The 20,462-nt window shown below is 42.7% G+C and overlaps 1 protein-coding gene across 4 annotated transcripts in view; it reads left to right on the top strand.

Annotated features, from left to right (window-relative positions):
• Positions 1-20,462, top strand: part of CENPF (centromere protein F) — a 100,144-nt gene that overhangs the window by 59,053 nt on the left and 20,629 nt on the right. For all 4 annotated transcript variants that reach the window (XM_058700650.1, XM_058700651.1, XM_058700648.1 and 1 more), the window contains exons 8-12: positions 1,817-1,942; positions 2,901-3,029; positions 6,588-6,710; positions 12,271-12,406; positions 15,939-19,327. In XM_058700650.1, the coding sequence (XP_058556633.1) occupies positions 1,817-1,942; positions 2,901-3,029; positions 6,588-6,710; positions 12,271-12,406; positions 15,939-19,327 (3,903 nt within the window). The remainder of the gene's footprint in view (positions 1-1,816; positions 1,943-2,900; positions 3,030-6,587; positions 6,711-12,270; positions 12,407-15,938; positions 19,328-20,462) is intronic.

Genomic DNA, 20,462 nt, shown 5'->3' with positions numbered 1-20,462 from the left:
TCCTTGGGGATTTAAAGATTCAAGAACAGTAAAGATAGTGACAAAGGTGTCTTAATGTCTAAGGCAGTGGATTAATTTGTACCACTGGTTCAGTATTTTTCTTTTGAATTTGGTATATTTAAAGTTATGATAGTTGAGGGGCGCCTGGCTGGCTCAGCCGGTTAAGCGCCAACTTCGGCTCAGGTCATGACCTCACAGGTTCGTGAGTTCGAGCCCCGCATCCGGGCTCTGTGCTGACAGCTCAGAGCCTGGCGCCTGCTTCGGATTCTGGGTCACCCTCTCTCTCTGCCCCTCCCCTGTGCGCTCTCTCTCTCTCAAAAATAAACATTAAAAAAAATTTAAAGTTCTGATAGTTGCAAAATCATTTAGTCATTAATGACCAGCTTTGGTCCTTTCATCTTTGGTTAGTTAATAATTGGTGTCTGACTGGTCTTCTGGCAAAGTATTATGTCATGCTTTCTTTTCCTCCCAATTTCTCTGTTAAATTTCTAATATTTCTAATAGTTTTTTTTGTTTGTTTGTTTGTTTTTTTTAATTTCTGAGAGAGGAGGGGAGGGTGAGAGTGAGAGGGAGACACAGAATCCAAAGCAGGCTCCAGGCTCTGAGCTGTCAGCACAGAGCCTGATGTGGGGCTTGAACCCACGATTCGGGAGATCATGACCTGAGCCGAAGTCGGATGCTTAAGTGACTGAGTCACCCAGGAGCCCCAAATATTTCTAATAGTTCTGGATGAGACTGTAATGAGTCTCAGAAAAATACTTTAGAAGAGATATTTGCCAAATACTGGCACATTTCTTTTAGACCAGGGAGTTAGTGTTCTTATTCCTCCCTGGAAATTTGGAGTTGTTTTGTAGGGCATTTTAAGGATTTGAACACCATGGGGAAGATTCAGAGGAACAAAACTTGATAATTTAAGACCATTTTATTCCAGTTTAATTTTAGAAGGGCATCCTAAGTTTTGATTTAGCCATCCTAAGTTGGCTATGTACAAAGGCAAAAAGACTGTTCTTTGTGTTGTTTATGGCAGCTTGGTTAAAAACAGTTGTGATATTCTCTGGAGTGCTGTGAACCTTCAGAATTTAAAATGGCACAGTGAGAGCATTGTGGAAAGAAGTATTTTAATATTTAAAGTTTCCCACAAAATCTTATTATGCTTGAAACAGACTGTCCTATGAAGGTGATGGGTACCCTCTGATTATTTTGCAGCTTCTAAATGACACAGGTCAACATCATTGCATTTGAACCTCTCATTTCAGTGCAACAATGTTAGATGAATCTTTATTCAGACACACGTATTTCTTCTTTCATAGTTCAAATTATGGAGTATTTATTTAAATGGTCTAATACTTTACATCCTCTCTAATATTTCCCAAATACAAACATTATGTGTGCTAACATAAATATAGTGGTTTTCGTAATTGCTGATCATTTCATTATTTTTTAAATTATATTTTTTAACGTTTATTGATTTTTCAGAGACAAAGAAAGACAGAGTGTAAGTGGGGGTGGGGCAGAGAGAGAGGGAGACACGGAATCTGAAGCAGGCTCCAGGCTCCGAGCTGTCAGCACAGAGCCTGACATGGGACTTGAACCTGTGAACCACGAGATCGTGACCTGAGCAGCAGTTGGACGCTTTACGAACCGAGCCACCCAGGCACCCCTTTGCTGATCATTTTAATCCCAACTTTTTATGACACAAAATGTCAAAACACAAAGATGAACTTGAACCAGATCTCAGGACTCACTTTTCTAAAATTCCAAATATTTGCTTCTTGCCTCGGATCCTTGTGTAGTGACCATTTTTATTTGTTGTCAGTGTGCTGCGTTGGAACAAAAACTGAGGAGATTGTCTGAAGATTTGAGCTGTCAGCGACAAAATGCAGACAGTGCCAGGTGTTCTCTGGAACAGAAAATCAAGGAGAAAGAAAAGGAGTTTCAAGAGGTAAGTAAGGTAAATGGATTCACGAGGAGTTTGTCCGGAAGGCTCTTGTTGGGCATTTCACAGTTTCATCATCTGAAAAGAGGACCTGTTTGTAGTCACTTGGGGTGTTCCGTGAGAGAGGAACTGCTTTGGGAGGAAAAGGTTCCCATGTTTTCTTTCACACTTCCATCTTTCGGTTTTCGATGGGACAAGGGACTCGCTAACCAGCATGTTCCTTTTCATCCGTTTCCTCTGATTTGTTTGCGATTTAATACCAAGTAGGAAAGGACCATCTCTCCTCTTTCAAACACCCTCAGTTGTGAAGGGAGTTGTATCCTATTCTCCACCTGTTTCTAAAGCCTGTGGGTTGGCAAATATATTCGAAAGGTAGCTGATGTACTGGGGAAAGAAATTCCAGAAGTATTACTGCCAGGGGCAAGTGAGTTCGCCTGGCGGAGCGTATCGTATGGACTGAGGCTCTCTAACCTTTCAGTAAGAGCGCCTGGAAATGGTAATCTGGTATCCTGACGTGGTTATCAGAGTTCACTGGTGGCATATCCTTGCTGTCGTTCTCAATTGCAAGCGATGCTGTGGTGTTTGAGATCTTAAGCCCCAGTTTTGAGCGCCTTTGATTTCCTAGCTGAGGTGTGACTGTGACAGCTCAGCTCTCCTCTCTTTTGCCCCCTGGGCTTGTGGAAACAGAGATGAGGAACGTAAGATTGGGGATGGGACGGAAGCCGGCTAGCTTCCACGCGGTCAGCTGGCGGACTTCTTCCCCTTTCCCCCCGAGGCCTGCGTCCCATCACCGGGACCCGCACTCGATGGGTTATGTTTATCATGAGGTGAGTGGTCAGCCTGGCTCCCTGTTGTGCGCTGCTCTTTCAGCGTGGCAGGGCCTGCAGGAGGTTGGCGGCTCACCCCGGGGTCTCCTCGTTAACCGGCGTCCGTCCGACTGATGCGCGTGTCTTTGGTGTTTCAGGAGCTCGGCCGTCAACAGCGCGCCTGCCAAGCGCTGGACCAGGAGTGCACGCAGATGAAAGCCAGACTCACACAGGAGTTACAGCAGGCCAAGAACACTCACAATATCCTGCAGGCTGACCTGGATAAAGTAGGGAGCTGGCTTACCTCTCTCCTCACTTGTTCCCCCTTTTCCTTGTTCGCGCGTTTTCTGTCTCACGGCTGACATTCTGATGCTTCCAAAGAAAAGCTGCCTTCCTTATCAAAGAAGAGAGCAAACTGAATCCTTCTGGGTCTGCGCTTCCTCATTTACAGAAGGAGGGGAGTGAGTGAGGACCTCAGATCTGAAGGTCTGGGGAGGGGTGTGATATTCCTGTGGATTGGGGTCATATCACCAGATGGGAGCCGTCCGGAGTGATTCACGTCCTGCAAATAGTCAAAGTGCTGAAAACTATAATCCACTGACTTATTTGTTTATTGCGGGGGGTGGGGGGGGGAGCTTGAGAGGAGGAACAAAAAGAGAGAGAGAGAGAGAGAGAGAGAAAGAGAGAAAGAGAATCCCAAGCAGGCTTCTCACTGTCAGTACAGAGCCCAGTGCGGGGCTTGATCTCATGAACTGGGAGATCCTGACCTGACCTGAGCTGAGATCAAGAGTCGGATGTTTAACCAACTGTGCCCCCCCACCCCCACCCCGGGCACCCCAGCAGTGAGTGTTTTAAAGTGTAAGTCAGGTTATGGGACTCCCCTACTCACAGCTACAGCTACTTCCCGCCTCTCTTATAGTAGGAGCTCATCCTTCCAAAGGTCTGCAGGACCCTGGTGGCCTTTCCAGCACCTCGCTTATTGGCCTCCTTGCTATTGGTAGAACACGCTCAGCATCTTCAGGGATGTGCTGTGTCCAGATGGATCTGTAGGGCACCTTCACTTGCTTGAGCTTTCTGCTCTCATGTCGCTTTATCCATGACATCTACCCTGGTCACTACATACATCCCTATCCTCAAATACTTTCTGTTTCCTTTACCTTGCTTAAGTTTTCTCCATAGGGCATATCATCTGTTGTACAATACAACTATTTCGTTGTTGTTTTTTTTTTTTTTAATGTTTATTAGAGAGAGAGAGAGAGAGAGAGAGAGAGAGACAGAGTGCAAGTGGGGGAGGGGCAGAGAGAGAAGGAGACACAGAATCCGAAGCAGGCTCCAGGCTCTGAGCTGTTGGCACAGAGCCCGGCATGGGGCTTGAACTCACAAACCGCGAGATCATGACCTGAGCCGAAGTTGGATGCTTAACTGACTGAGCCACCCAGGAACCCCTCTTTGTTTCTTTTTATGCTGTGTTCCTTCTATCACTCAAATCTTTCCATGAGGACAGGCTTTTGCCTGTTTAGTTCCCTGCTCTACCTGTAAACACAAGCACTGAATCCCATAGCTTGAAAACAGCACAGCAGGTGGATTATAGTCCTTCACTCTTTTCTTGACTTGACCCATATAGCTTGACAGGGTGACACATTGTGGAGTTTACTGTGAATATGTCAGAGATTCATCTCTTTACTTTCTTAGTGCTTGCTTCTTTGTTTATTTTTAAAATTAACGTTTACCATTCAAGTAGAGTCTCATTTTATGGGAAATACAGGTTAACTCTCAAGTTCAGGATATAACCAAGTGGGACGAGTTGCCCTCTCTTTGTAGAGGAGCCAGAGATGGGGAAGCAGCTGGAATGGGGAGAGGTAACCATCACTGTCATGTGTTATGTACTAATTAGGGGTTCTCTGATGTGTTCATAATCCTCTCTCTATCCAGCTATCCAAGGTTGGTAGAAAATAAAAATCCTCCTTTCCCAGGATAACTATTAAAGGGTTTCCTTCAAGACCCTTTAAAAAAAAGTCCTTTTGGGGCACCTGGGTGGCTCAGTCAGTTAAGTGTCCGACTCTTGATCTCAGCTCAGGTCTTGATCTCAGAGTCATGAGTTCAAGCCCCACATTGGGCTCCATGCTAGGCTTTTTATTTTTTATTATTTTTTTTCTGTTTTGGGGTTTTTTGTTTTGTTTTGTTTTTTGAAGAGGTCTGTGAGTCTATAAGAAAGGACCAGTTTTATTTTTGTTTCAAATGCAACATTCTGTTGGTAGTGTCTGAGCCTTGCTTTTATTGGATGTTTTCTAGTTTAATTATTCTACAGGTGGATGTTTAGGTTGTCAACGTTATCTTGTTCGTTGTATCCCTGGGGATGGCATTACTGGGTAACATGCATGTTTCTGTAGGACACCTTTCCACGTGTGAAATTGGTGGTCTCAAGGACAAGATGTATTCTCCCTTGTAATCGATTCTGACAAATTGCTCTCCAAAAAATCGTAATTTACCTTCTCACCCAGTGTGAGAGGTCCTATTTTTTCTCATCCTTGGAGATAATCCTGTTTTTAAAAATTTTGTCAACTAAGAAGTGAAAAAGTCATCTTAATCGTTGTTTCGATTCATTCTTCCTTGATTACCGCTGAGGATGTTTCTTTCAGAAGTTGATATGTTTGTATTTTTTTGCATAAAATTGTCTACTTCTATTATTTACTCCTTTAAAAAATTGGTTTACCTTTTTCTAAATGGAACCAAAGATGTGCTCTATTTGTTGTATTATGGAAATGCATTTTTTTAATGTTTATTTATTTTTTATTTTTGAGAGAGAAAGTGTGGGGGAGGAGCAGAGAGAGAGGGAGACAGTATCTGAAGCAGGCTCTGTGCTGACAGCAGAGAGCCTGACAGGGGGCTCAAACTCATGAACTGTGATATCATGACCTGAGTTAAAGTTGGATGCTCAACCGACTAAGCCACCGAGGCACCCCTGGATATAGAATCTTAAATCTGTTATATAGCAAATACTTACTCCCAGTCTATTTCATAGCAATTACATTCTCCCAGTCTGTTTCTTTTCCTTTCTTTTTTTTTTTTTTAAGTTTTTATTTATTTTGAGAGAGAAAGAGAGAACAAACAAGCTGGGGAGGGGCACAGAGAGAGGGAGAAAAAGAATCCCAAGCAGACTCTGCACTAACAGCTCAGAGCCTGATGTGGGGCTCAAACTCACAAACGGTTAGATTATGACCTGAGCCGAAATCAAGAGTCTGATGCTTAACTGACTGAGCCACCCAGGCACCCACTTCCAGTCTGTTTCTTATCTCAACTTTTCTTTTTTTGGTTGTTTATTACTATTTCATTGTTTCTTTTTTTTTTTTTTTTTTTTTTTGTAGTTAAATTTTTTTTTTCTCTGCTGCTTTCTCTCCAAACCCAGCCCTTTTTGATCTCCTCTGTGCTGTCACCCACAGTGCTCTGATGGTATTTTAAGTTAAACTTCTAATGCTGTATTTAGCTGTGACATATATTGTTTCTTTGTTTCTCACCCAAAATCGATGGCATCAGTTCTCATGTCCCATGACCATTTTACTTAAGAAGAAATAATTTAGAGGCACCTGGGTGGTTCAGTTGGATAAGTGTCCAGCTTTGGCCAAGGTCATGATCTCAAGTTTCGTGAGTTCAAGCCCCACATTGGGCTTGCTCCACTTCAGATCCCCTGTCCCCCTCCTTCTGCCCCTCTCCTGCTTGCATGTGCACTCGCGCTCTCTCTCTCTCTCTCTCTCTCAAAAATAAATAAATGTTAAAAAAAGAAGAAATAATATATTTAAAAAGTAAAGGACATAAAAATTAAACCTTACCTTGTCTTCTTTTTACAGGTCACATCAGTAAAGCACCAGCTAGAAAAAAATTTGGAAGAGTTCAAGCAAAAGTTCTGCAGAACCGAACAGGCATTGCAGGCGAGTCAGATGCAGGAAAATGAGCTGAGGAGAAGCAGTGAAGTAAGTGAGGCGTAGATGAGTATTTATCAACTTTTCTAAGTGGAAAGAAACAAAACTGGTGATAGGATGGATCATGTAGATCCCCTTTCCAAGGGTTGGCTTTTGAGCCTATTAAAAACTTTGTGGAAAGTCCTAGGTTTAAACAAAAGCAACGACAGATGAGGGATTTCTAGATTTAAAATTCTTCCAAAAACAAGTAATCATCAGTTGTTGCCCCAACTTCCAGAGTCACGTTGGGCATGTGCAAGACTGTCAGTGTCTTTCTTGGGAAATTCATTCTTGTTACACGAAATAAATGGTGGATGAAGTTTCTCCAGTGGTGTGGATACGAGGAGGGCATGCTGATGATGTGGGATTTTACTCGTACTGACTTTAATTTGGCTTTTCTATTTGGTGGTCTGGAGTTTATCTTAAAGGGTTCATTTGAGAACCATTTAGGGACAGTTAATAGATTGAAACAACTTGAATAGAGCCATAAATCAGCACAAAGAAGCATAGCAGAACAGAAGTTTCTTTTCTATCAAATAATGTCACAGGAAAGCATTTTTCCCACTTCTTTAAATCTTTTGCGATCATTTTTTAGACTAAAGATTTTTTTTAGAAAGAGTTTTTTTATTAATATTTTTGATGTTTATTTTTGACAGAGAGAGAGAGAGTGAGTAGGGGAGGGGCAGAGCGAGAGGGAGACATAGAGTCTGAAACAGTTTCCAGGCTCTGAGCTGTCAGCAAAGAGCCTGACACAGGGCTCGAACTCAGGAACGGCAAGATCGTGACCCAAGCTGAAGTCGAACAAACGCTTGACCGACTGAGCCACCCAGGAGCCCCTTTTTCAGAAAGAATTCTGCATAAAGGATATTTATTTATGCAGATGAGGAAACTCCAAATGTATTCATCCCCACAGCTTGGAAGAATGTATCATGGTTGTGAAATCAGAACATCTGTCAGTAGCAGAGAGGTGATTGTTAAAGCAGGCAGCCTCAGAGGGGTAATGCTGTTGGGGACAGGAGGCCCCGGCTCCAGCAGCCCAAGTGGAAGAAAACTTGATGTCAGATGATGCTTTCATCAGAGAACGATTTCAAATGGAAGTGTTTGTTTCAGCAAAACAAATGTTTGCCTTTTGGCCAGTGGGGACCAACCAACAGATGCTTCTGCTAACATTTCCACAGGCAGACTGGCACCGAACCCTTCCCCCTGTGAGCTTTCCTTCCAGCCAGAAACTCTCCCACGACTCCACTGGCTGCCTGGTGGAAACATTTTGTAAAAGCAATCGTCTGGTTAAGAGGGTCCAAACACTGTTCTCTTGGCCAAGGCGCGGTGGAGGGCTGGACATTGTCTTGCAGGTGTTTCAGAAGACACGTGGAGACCCCCACAGCTGTAGAGCTGTCCACCGTGCACTCTGGCCTGTGCGGTTAAATGCATTTCACGTTGCACCCAGATTTCCTCGATTTTGGTTGTCCGGTGCAAGTGCCTAGCACAGGGCTAGGGGATGCATGGAGTATTTGCCTTAATTTATGTTTGTGGGTATGTGTCTTCTTTTGAGGATGATATCAAGAATGTAAAGGGTTTAGCTATCTCTTGCACTTTGCTTTGGGATTGGCATTAGAAAAGTGACTTACCCAGTAAGAGCGGCACTATAACTTAGTAGCAGAACGATAGCTTTAGACTCAGGAAGATCTGGGACTGCATCATTTTCTGCCACTTCCCTGCTCTGTGACCTTAGGACAGCGACCTAGCCTTTCTGAGTCTGACTTTGCTCATCTGCATATAGGGAGGACTAAATAATACCCTTTCCTTTTCCAAGCTGTATTAATGATTGAATTTTGGATGGAAAGTGCTTAGATGGTCAACGGCTGTGACCGTCTGATGTGCCCACTGTTTGCTCTCACCTGTAGGCACAGAAAGTGATGAGCAAGGGACAGTGCATTTGAGATTTCTCACATTAAACGTATTGCCCGTCCTGTTCCTCTAGCACTCTGGTAGCTTTTTCAGTATCGAACTCTAAGTAAGTGCAAACACACCTCGCATGCTTAGAGGTTTTGGGTGCTGAGATAATGTGACAGTTGTACTGAAATTTTCCTTGTCTGCATTTAGTAAACAGACATGCTGCTCACAATGAGAAGATATCAGTAGAGAAATGTGATTAAATGGCCCGATCAATGGCCAAATTCAGATCTAGTGTCAATGTGAAAGGAGGCTTTGGGTAAGCTGCTCATCCCACACCCCAAGGCCAGCCTGCTAGCATTGGGGTGAGGCAATAAAATAGCATCGTTTGGTAACCAGGATGAGGGATCACTTGCCTAGGGACCTTCCTGAGCACAGGGATCTGTATGACATCGGTTCTCGAAGGAGCTTGGTCTGGCAGACAAGAATGGTGAGGTGGGAAGGGCAAAGAACATCCTCTGCATCCATCCCCGGTTCATGGTATAGACTTCACCGCAGCAGGGGACATGTTAAGCTCCGTTCATGGATGGGATCATGAAATGCCACACAGTAACTGAAATTTGTTTTGTCTGGCCCTGGGAAACGATGCTTCCCTTGCTGCTCCTAAAACTGAAGTTGATCTGGGTGGAATTGCTTGCTAAGCTCTAATGCTGGCTTGTGGTTATAGGGATTTGTGTTGTGTTTTTCTAGACTAGTGCCCAATTTTGCAAATCATTTGAGGACATAAGAGATGCCTGGGAGAATACATCCTTGTATGCCGAACTCATTGTTGATAATGAGCTACCCAATCAAGTCTTAAGTGGCTGTGGCCTCACAGAAAACTAATTGCTGATGGATGGCAGCCTACAGAGCCATTTTCAGATGTTCATTTTCCAAATTTGGGCCTTTTGAAATTCTTGGGTTGGTCATAGCCATAGTATTATAAGCCTGCTGGGTCCCAGGATTGGCTGAACATTTTGTTAGAAACAAATATTTACGGAGCTAATGCCAGAAGAGAGAAAGACATGTTAATCTTTCCATTGAGCTTACTATTCATTTAAATGCCCCCAGTTATGGACAGAGATAGATAGAGACCAACAGATACATGAACATCCAGTTGCCCCCTTCCTTCTCTTTTCTCCTTCTATTTACCTTGCCTCCTTCTATTGGGGATGCCCCCAGCTTTGCACACAGCGCCTTCTCGGCTTTCTTGCCCCACCTCTAGGTGCGGATGCCATTCGACTTGGTTACTTTTTTAGGGTAAGCAAATATTTCATAAGTTGCCCAATAAAAATGCGAAGTCAACCCAGGCAGCGCAACTCTAGTTACTCTTTTTTTTTTTTTTAATTTTTTAAAGTTTGTTTATTTTTGAGAGAGAGACAGAGAGGGGGAGGGGCAGGGAGAGAGAGGGAGAGAGAGAGAGAACGTCAAGCAGGCTCCATGCTGTCAACGCAGTGCCCGATGTGGGGCTCGAACTCACACACCATGAGAACCTGACCTGAGCCAAAACCGAGTCAAACACTTAACCGACTGAGCCACTCAGGCGCCCCAAAACTCTAGTCACTCTTTTACGTTGAACTGATTCAGCTAATCTTAGCATGGATCTTGCAGATCTAGCTGCTGTCCAATTTGGGGAAGAAATGCTAATAATAATGCTCCATTACCCTTGCTAAAGTGCTTTAAGGTAGTTTTCGTGTCACATCTGTGATCTCATTTGAGTGGTGATTATTCTGAGCCCGGAGAGCAAACAAGCGATGATCATTTCTGTAGTTTAACGATGCTCGTTCAAGTCCTCAACACCCGTGCACCTTCATGGTCACTCTTGACAGAATTTAACACTGACTGGTGCAAGTGCTAGCCTCTCTGTCTTGAGATCAGTCGGAGCCTCCCGTCAGCCCTGATTGATCTCTTAATTTGACGGAGCGTCCATTTAACTCATGGAAGGGAGGCAGGATTGGGGCAAGGGAGCCAGAGGAGCGTAACTACAACAGGCTCTGTCTTGTTCTGAAGATGAAATGAACATATATGCACGAACACAGCAGCTGCCAGCAAGTTTTCAAGTACTCTCCACTAGCCAGATTCTCCCTCTTCTTGCATTTGGCTTTGCTGCCTAGGTACCCATCTGCTGGTAGTAACCAGGCTGATAATTGAAGGCAACTTTCCAACACAGCCTTGCCAAGACCATCTGTTTTCTAACAGTGCTGTTGGGTTTTGGAAGATGGGTCTTAATTGTTTCTTTAAGATTCAAAAATTCCCCTTTCTTCTCAGAGGGGTATTTTTGAAGTGCAATTTAAAAAAAAAAACAAAAAACGCAGCCTTATGAAATGTTTTCCCCCTAAGGATGTGAGGCACTTGATTCCGTCGGTTTTTAACAATCTATGCCGATTCCCTGCGGTCCAGAGGGTGGCATATGATATAGGTGGAGATACTTACCAGCGATGCAGTCACTGACGGTTGAAAAACAGATTGAAGAATATGAACAGAGGATTTATTATGTTGACGCACAAGTCTTACATGGTTGATAAGCAGTAGCGGTTTTATTTGGCATATAAATAAACGATGCTTGTTTTTAAGATTTAAAAATAGGGGGCGTCTGGGTGGCTCAGTCGGTTAAGCATCCGACTTCGGTTCAGGTCATGATCTCACGGTCCGTGAGTTCAAGCCCCGTGTCGGGCTCTGTGCTGACCGCTCAGAGCCTGGAGCCTGTTTCAGATTCTGTGTCTCCCCCTCTCTCTGACCCTCCCCCATTCATGCTCTGTCTCTCTCTGTCTCAAAAATAAATAAACGTTAAAAAAAAATACATATTTAAAAAAAAGATTCAAAAATAGGCCCAACTCCATGGAATGGACATGCATATCAGTCTCTGCTACTTTTTTGTATGGCTCCTTCACCTAATCAGGTACCCAGAGAACCAGATTCCCCCATCTAGAATTCATTCTTCCTTCCGTGTACCTGCCCTCTGATTTCCCATAGCATACTCCACCTCTTTGTAGTACTTAGCGGATCCTGGATCCTGGTGTGAACTAAGTGATTGGTATCAAATTCTCCCCTGCTGCCAGGGGAAGACCTACCCTGAGGGCCAAAGACTCTTCTCTTATTTATATTTGTGTCTTTGACGACACCCTTCCCAGCATCTTGCACACTGCTGATTTTCTTGGTAAACACTTAATACGCATAAAGACAGCCTCGTTACGGTGAGCCTTAAGATGGTTTTCCAATGAAAAGTAAGAAATTTGTCATGTGAAGTTTTCGGTTCATTAGCATATCAGATCTTTGCAAAGAGGTATTGGATCATTCAGGTGTGATAGGAACTTGGAGCTTGTGTCTTCGAGGATCTTCTAAGTAGGATTCTCCTTTTGAGGTCACTCTTGAGGCAGCATGGGGACATCCAGAAAGTTCAAAGAGGTCTATTTCTTTGAAGGAAAAAGATTATTGTCAGTTTTGGGTTTTGTGCTTTTGAGTTCTATTCATAAAATCATCTGATTGAAGTAAGAATGTCTAGCTTCATTAGGTGCACAAAGGGAAAGTGAGATTCCTCCCCAGTGAGGTACACAAGTCGTCCCATTTGGGACCCATATATGGCAGAAGTCATAACTAGCTTGAGTGGTTTTGATTATAACCAATTAAATGTGTGCTTTAGGAAGCGAAGAAGGAAAACAGCCTCCTTAAGAGTCAGTCTGAGCAAAGGGCCAGAGAAGCCTGCCACCTGGAGGAAGAACTGAGGAAGGCCAAACAGAGTTTGAGTCAGAGCCAGAACTTCGCAGAAGAAATGAGGGGTAAGTACACTTAGCGTTTGGAGTTCTATTTCCATTAAAAAAGTTTGTTTGTTTATTTTGAGAGAGAGAGCGAGCACATGGGTGAGCCGGGGGAGGGGCAGAGAGAGGAGAGAGAGAATCCCAAGCAGGCTCCGCACTGTCAGCACAGAACCTGATGCCGGCGCTTGATTTCGCAAACCAGGAGGTCATGACCTGAGCCGAAATCAAGAGCCAGATGCTTCATTGATTAAGCCACCCAGGGGCCCCTGGAGTTATTTTTCTAAGCTGATGTCCCATGAGGGAGGATGGATGGCTTTAGAAACGTTTTTCAGTTTTCCCGTATATCCTCCCAGAAAGTTGTCTGTGGTTGATGTGGAGAAAGTTTTCTCCCTCCTACCTTTTGGTTTCAGAGTGATAGTTGGACATTGTTTTATTGGAACACATGGAGTCCCAAACTGCCTGGTTTCTCAGCACTTTGAAACCAGAAAGGTAAATATTCTCCACACAAAAGTAAATTGTCAGTGTTGTCTCTCACCCCAGAGTGCTGTTCTTTGTGTCTCGAGTGTGTTTGTTCGTTTTATGCAGACAGCTCATCTTCTCGCTCGATATCATTTCCCAGATGATGGAAAAATTCAATACGTGTTTTCCCAGCTCTTAATGACCATTGTTTTTTGATGACTTACTTGACTGAGTGATTTTATTTCCTCACTTTCTGTATAGACACGGGATTATGCTGCACACACCACATGAATCCACCATTTCACATTTATTTGTACATACGTATGTCTTTTTACTTGCATTAATTTTCTCAGCCGGGTATTTGCACCTCTAGGATTTCTTTCAACCTCCCCTGTGAAATATGTGTCATGCTCCTCTGTGACTGTTTTCCCATTTATTTATTTATTTATTTATTTATTTATTTATTTAAAATGTTTATTTAGGGGCACCTGGGTGGCTCAGCCAGTTGAGCGTCTGACTTTTGCTCAGGTCATGATCTCGCGGTTTGTTGAGTACGAGCCCCGCGTCGAGCTCAGTGTTGACAGCTCAGAGCCTGGAGCCGGTTCCGGATTCTGTATCTCCCTCTCTGTCTGCCCCTCCTCTGCTCTCTTTCTCGCTCTCTCTCTCAAAAATAAATAAACATTAAAAAAAATTAGAAAAAAAATGTTTACTTATTTTGAGAGAGGGAGGGAGGGAGGGAGGAAGAGAACCCCAAGAAGGTGCTGCATTGTCAGTGCAGAACCCAACACAGGGCTCCTCATCACGAACCGTGAGATCATGACCTGAGACGACATCAGGAGTTCAATGCCCAACTGACTGAGCCACCCAGGCACCTTGACTGTTTTCTCTTTTAAATTCTGATTTTCCTCAGACAGCTTTCAGTTATTCCACAGCAGGGGGTAAAAATGTCAATCTTCAACTTTCTTGAAGGAAACTGTAAGAAAAGGAAGGGCGAGGGCATTTTTCAGTGTTGGTCACCAGTATCCTTGTTTGAGGTCCTCACAAGTGAAGTGGAGTGAGAGCCTTTGTGGTGCTGTCTTCATGAGCCATCACCTCTCAGCAGGTAGACTGAGATTAAACACGTTAAAACTAGGAATTTTTTTCCCTTTAGTGTAACAACTGAGTTTATAATACATGCTAGCTTTATCGTCTACCGTTGAGATTCTCACATTTATTCGCCCTCAGTGTACTTGAACGTGAAGCCTTCCCATCACTTGGCATGAATGCTTTGCAATGAGTGCTTTGAATGAAACCACTACCATTGTTTCCAACTAGGAGGGGCCTGTGGGTAGATGTGAGTTACTAGGCAGAAAAGAAGGTGGCATTGGAGCCTGGAAAATCTTCCATTTGATTCTCCCACTCATAGACACTTAACTGTGAGGGGCTGGGATGTGGGTAACATTGTTTCTCAATAGTACTCACGCAGAGGCCTTGAGAAGTACTGGCGTATAGCATCATTTATTCTTTTGTACTAAGCCTATGGATTTTGGCTAAAATGGTGGAATAGTTATTCACTTTTCTGGAAAATGAGAATTATTCTGTAGTGAAGTAGGCTATTTACATTTCAGTGCTGCTCTTCTCAGAGCTTTCTTTCTTTCAATAAGCATTTCAGAAGGGAAAAAATACACATATACATAAACACATACAAGGTAAAAAAAGTTTCAAGTACTTAAGAAAATAACCCCTGGGAATGCAGGCTGGTGCAGCCACTCTGGAAAACAGTAATGGAGGTTCCTCAAAAAACTAAAAATAGAACTACCCTACCACCCAGCAATTGCACTACTAGGCGTTTATCCAAGGGATACAGGTGTGCTGTTTCAAAGAGGCACATGCACCCCCATGTTTATAGCAGCACTATCAACGATAGCCAAAGTATGGAAAGAGCCCAGATTTCCATCGATGGATGAATGGATAAAGAAGATGTGGTGTGTATACACACACACACACACACACACACACACACACACACACACAATGGAGTATTATTCAGCAATCCAAAAGAATGAAATCTTGCCATTTGCAACTACGTGGATGGAACTGGAGGGTGTTAATTAAGCTAAGCGAAATTAGTCAGAGAAAGACAAAAATCATGACTTCACTGATATGAGGACTTTCAGAGACAAAACAGATGAACATAAGGGAAGGGAAACAAAAATAATATAAAAACAGGGAGAGGGACAAAAACATAAGAGACTGTTAAATATGGAGAACAAACAGAGGGTTACTGGAGGGGTGGTGGGGGGGGGATGGGCTAAATGGGTAAGGGGCACTTAAGCATCTACTCCTGAAATCATTGTTGCACTATATGCTAACTAATTTGGATGTAAATTAAAAAAAAATTTAAATTAAAAAAATAACCCCTTACTGTTTTATGCAACAACACTTTATTAAGCTGCTTAGAAAGAAGATGAACAAACGTATTACATCCTTATAAGGACCATTTTCTCACTGTGTTTATACAATCTCAGATAATTATCAGGTGATCTACTTTCCAAATAATAATGCCAGTTTTAACAGGGCTTGAGAAGCTGTTAGTTTGTTTGGATTTTTTTTTTAAGTTTATTTATTTATTTATTTATTATTATTATTTTTTTTAACGTTTATTTATTTTTGGGACAGAGAGAGACAGAGCATGAACGGGGGAGGGGCAGAGACAGAGGGAGACACAGAATCGGAAGCAGGCTCCAGGCTCCGAGCCATCAGCCCAGAGCCCGACGCGGGGCTCGAACTCACGGACCGCGAGATCGTGACCTGAGCTGAAGTCGGACGCTTAACCGACTGAGCCACCCAGGCGCCCCTTTATTTATTTATTTTTGAGAGAGAAAGAGAATCCCAGTCAGGCTCCATGCTGTTAGCGCAGATTCCAATGCAGAGATCCATCTCATGAATGGTGAGATCATGACCTGAGCCAAAATCAAGAGTTGGACACTTAACCAACTGAGCGCTCAGGCACCCCGTGTTTGGATTTTTTTTTTTAATAGTTTGGAATTCTTGTAGAATATTTATTAAAAACATGACAATTTAAACTTTTTTTTTTTTTTTTTTTTTTTAATAGCTAAGAATGCCTCTCAGGAAACCATGTTAAGGGATCTTCAAGAAAAAATCAATCAGCAAGAGAATTCCTTGACTTTAGAGAAACTGAAGCTTGCCTTGGCCGATCTGGAAAAGCAACGAGATTGTTCTCAAGACCTTTTGAAGAAAAGGGAGCATCACATTGAACAACTGAATGATAAGTTAAGCAAAATGGAGAAAGAGTCTGAAGCTTTACTGATTGCTTTGGAGTTAAAAAAGAAAGAATATGAAGAATTGAAAGAAGAGGAAACTCTGTTTGCTCGTTGGAAAAGTGAAAAAGAACAGCTTCTAAGTCAGCTGGAGTCAGAGAAGGGGAGCTTGCAGAGTAAACTTCATCACTTGGAAACTTGTCTCAAGACACAACAAATAAAAAGCCACGAATACAATGAGAAAGTAAGAACACTGGAGATGGAAAGCGAAAATCTGAATGTTGAGATCAGAAACCTTCACAATGTGATAGACAGCAAGACCGTGGAGGTGGAGACACATAAACAAGCTTACGTAGAACTACAACAGAAAGCCGAGCTCTCGGACCAGAAACATAAGAAGGAAGTAGAAAACATGTGCTTGAAAATATCTCAGCTTACCAGGCAAGTTGAAGATCTAGAGCACAAACTTCAGTTAGTGTCGAGTGAAGTAACAGACAGAGACCAGCGTTACCAGGACTTGCGTGCTGAATATGAGAGCCTCCGGGATCTGCTAAAATCCAAAGATGCTCCTCTGGTGACCAATGAAGCTCGCCAAGGAAGTCTTTTGGCCTTTGAACAGCAGTCTGCAATGAATAATTCCTTTGCAAATATTCTTGGAGAACAAAGAAGCACACCTTCAGGCAGGAGCAAATGCCAGTTAGAAGCAGACCATAGCCCCAAAAGTTCAGCCAGCTTACAAAATCGAGTCATTTCTCTTGAGTTTTCATTAGAGTCTCAAAAGCAGATGAACTCAGATCTGCAAAAGCAGTGTGAAGAGTTGGTGCAAATCAGAGGAGAAATAGAAGACAATCTCCTCAAAGCAGAGCAGATGCATCAAAGTTTTGTGGCTGAAACAAGTCAACGCATTAGTAAGTTACAAGAAGACACTTCTGTTCATCAGAACGTATTTGCTGAAACTTTAGTTGCCCTGGAGAACAAGGAAAGAGAGTTCCAACTTTTGAATGACAAATTAGAAACTGAGCAAGCAGAGATTCAAGAATTAAAAAAGAGCAACCATTTACTTCAAGAATCTCTAAAGGAGCTACAGCTTTTGTCTGAAAGCCTGAGCTCAGAGAAGAAGGAAATGAGTGCTGCCATTTCTCTAAACAGAAAAGAAATTGAAGAGCTGACCCAAGAGAATGAGACCCTCAAGGAAATTAATGCAACCGTAAGTCAAGAGAAGATTAACTTACTCCAAAAAAGCGAGAGTTTTTTAAACTGTATAGACGAAAGAGACAAAAGCATTTCAGAGTTATCCAATCAGTACCAGCAAGAAAGACTTATTTTACTACAAAGATGTGAAGAAACAGGACGTGCACTTGAGGATCTTAGTGAAAAATATAAAGCAGCTCAAGAAAAGAACTCTGAGTTAGAATGCTTGCTAAGTGAATGCACCAGTGCTTGTGAAAATAGAGAACATGAACTGGAGCACCTAAGGGAAGCATTTGCAAGGGAACACCAAGCATTTGTAACAAAATTAGCATTAGCCGAAGAAAGAAACCAGAATCTAATACTAGAGTTGGGGGCGGTGCAGCAAGATCTGAGATCGGAGATTGCGGATATCCAAAACAATTCCAAGAGCGAGGCGGATGGTTTAAAGCAAGAAATCATGACCTTAAAGGAAGAACAGAGTAAGATGCAAAAGGAACTTAATGCCTTATTACAAGAGAAAGAGCACCTGCTGACGTTAACGGAGATGAAACAAGAGCATCAGATTCTAGAATCAGAACCAATTAGCGACTCTATGAAAGGAGAGAGTGACATAAATGAATGCCATGTTCAGCTTCCGATGGATCTCCAAGTTGAAGATCCCCCTCTAGACTGTTATAATGCACAGTTGGTACAGTCAGGAGCTAAGATGAGAAGGAGGGAGTTCAAACTTCAGGAAAGTGAGAAGGAGAAGGAATGCCTACAGACAATTAGAGTAGAATTAGACACGGGAAACGTGCAACGAGACACTCAGTCCCAAGAACTTAGTGGCCCCGAAGACTGCGCCGTAGACACAGAAGGAAAGTACGTTTCTGGGCTTCATGAGTTTTCAAGTCAGAATGGCAATGCGCACCTGCAGTGCTCTCTACAAACAGCAATGAGCAAGCTGAGTGAGCTAGAGAAAATGTGCGAAACACTGCAGGTCGAAAAGCTTGAGCTAATATCTGAGCTGAACGACTCAAGATCAGAATGTATCACAGCAGCTAGTAAAATGGCAGAAGAGGTGGAGAAACTAGTAAATGAAGTTAAAACACTAAATGATGAACACGGTCTTCTCCAAGGCAAGTTAGTGAAAGAAATGGCAGAAGGTGAAGTGGGTGAACAACAAAATGAACAGAAAAGTGCGTCCTTAAATCCTTTGAATGGCAGTAATTGCTATGAGCACTTGACGCTCTCAAACAAAGAAGTTCAAATGCACTTTGCTGAATTACAAGAGAAACTCTCATCTTTACAAAGCGAACACAAAATTTTACACGATCAGCACGGTCAAATGAGCTCTAAGATGTCAGACCTGCAGTCTTACGTGGACACATTAAAAGCTGAAAATTCGGTCTTGTCCACAAGTCTGAGAAACTTCCAAGGGGACTTGGTAAAGGAAGAGATGCCAGGACCCCAGGAAGGGCATTTTCTGTCATTGTCTTTCTCTCGTATGACTGACAGCCCTGGTCTTACAAGTTTGGGAGAATCCTCTTTTTGCAAAGATCTTTTAGACCAGACAGGGGAAACATCTCTTTTGAATAATTTGGTCGGGAATCTTTCAGCAAACCAGTGTAATGTAGAAGAAGGATCTTGCTGCAGTCTGGAGGAGGAGAATCTGACCAAGAAAGAGATTCTGTCCACCCCAGTGAAGAGTGTCGAAGAACTTGAGATCCTCTGTCAGATGTACCTGCAATCCCTCAAAAAGCTAGAGGACAAAATTGAAAGTCAGGAGATTATGAAAAATAAGGAAATTGAAGAGCTCGAGCAGTTACTAAGTTCTGAAAGGAAAGAGCTCGACTGTCTTAAGAAGCAGTATTTGTCAGAAAATGAACAGTGGCAACAGAAGCTGACAAGTGTGACCGTGGAGATGGAGTCCAAGTTGGCAGCAGAAAAGAAACAGACCGAACACCTGTCACTTGAGCTCGAAGTCGCCCGGCTTCAGCTACAAGGTCTGGACTTAAGTTCTCGGTCCTTGCTTTGCACCGACATAGAAGATGTAAGTACATGGGATTTACATGCCCTTTCTTTAGCTACATGCCCAGTAGGCACTCAGTAAATGTTTGTGGAATTGAAATCTACACTAAATTGAACTGAAAATATTTTTAGAGCTCCAGGGTATAAAAACAAAATATACCAAAGTTTGTTTTTGTTTTTAAAAACATTTTTTAATGTTTACTAATTTTTGAGACAGAGGCAGACAGAGCATGAGTGAGGGAGGGGCAGACAGAGAGAGAGAGAGAGAGAGAGAGAGAGAGAGAGACAAAATCTGAAGCAGGCTTCAGGTTCTGAGCTGTCAGCACAGAGCCTGACACGGGGCTCAAACTCACCGTGAGATCTTGACCTGACCAGACGCTCAACTGACTGAGCCACCCAAGAGCTTCTTGTATTTGTTCTTTAAACAAAGCACTTTAGGAAAATGAGTAAACCTGATTGTGGGGCAATGGCGGTGGTGGGGGGGAAGATGTAAATTTCTGTAGTGATTCCACTTAAACATATATATGGAAAATTAATAAAGTTGTTTTTAAAAGTCTTCTGGAGAAAATTAATATTATAGAGTCAGAAAGTCATCTTCAGAACTTGTATGTGTTTTCACTCTTTGTAAGTAATAAACCACACTTAAATATTAAATTAGAGCTAATGGATGACAATATGATAGGAATTTTATATTTTTTCTTACCCTTTTCAGACTATTTTAATGTTACAGAGTTAAAGTCATAAAACTAAATGCAGGAGTTTATTACACATTACTGAATAATTTTCTTAACAATTTTCTCTGATGCAAATGTATGATTTGTTATCAGTCATTTAAAGAGCCATCTCTTTTGTTTTGGAATATGAAATCATTTAGTCATAACTTCGTCCTTTCTAGTCTACCAGCTAGCCTAGTAATGCTGTACGGTTGACAAGGCTCACCTGATTCCCTCGGTAGGATAGGGAGGGCAGGTGGTGTGGTGGCCACCATGGTGGTCATAGCAGCAGATCCCCATTTTACAGATGAGAAGATGGTGAAGTCCAGACATGTGATTTATCCAAGAATATAGATAGTGAGTGCTGGCTCTGTGGTTACGTCCTTGGGCTGGGGAGCTGTTCATGAAACCTCTCAGTGAAGGGTGTCGTAAATGCTGAAGATG

This window comes from Neofelis nebulosa, chromosome 15, assembly GCF_028018385.1.
Source record: "Neofelis nebulosa isolate mNeoNeb1 chromosome 15, mNeoNeb1.pri, whole genome shotgun sequence".
Taxonomy (NCBI): Eukaryota; Metazoa; Chordata; class Mammalia; order Carnivora; family Felidae; genus Neofelis; species Neofelis nebulosa.
This window is presented reverse-complemented; position numbering and strand designations above follow the sequence as displayed.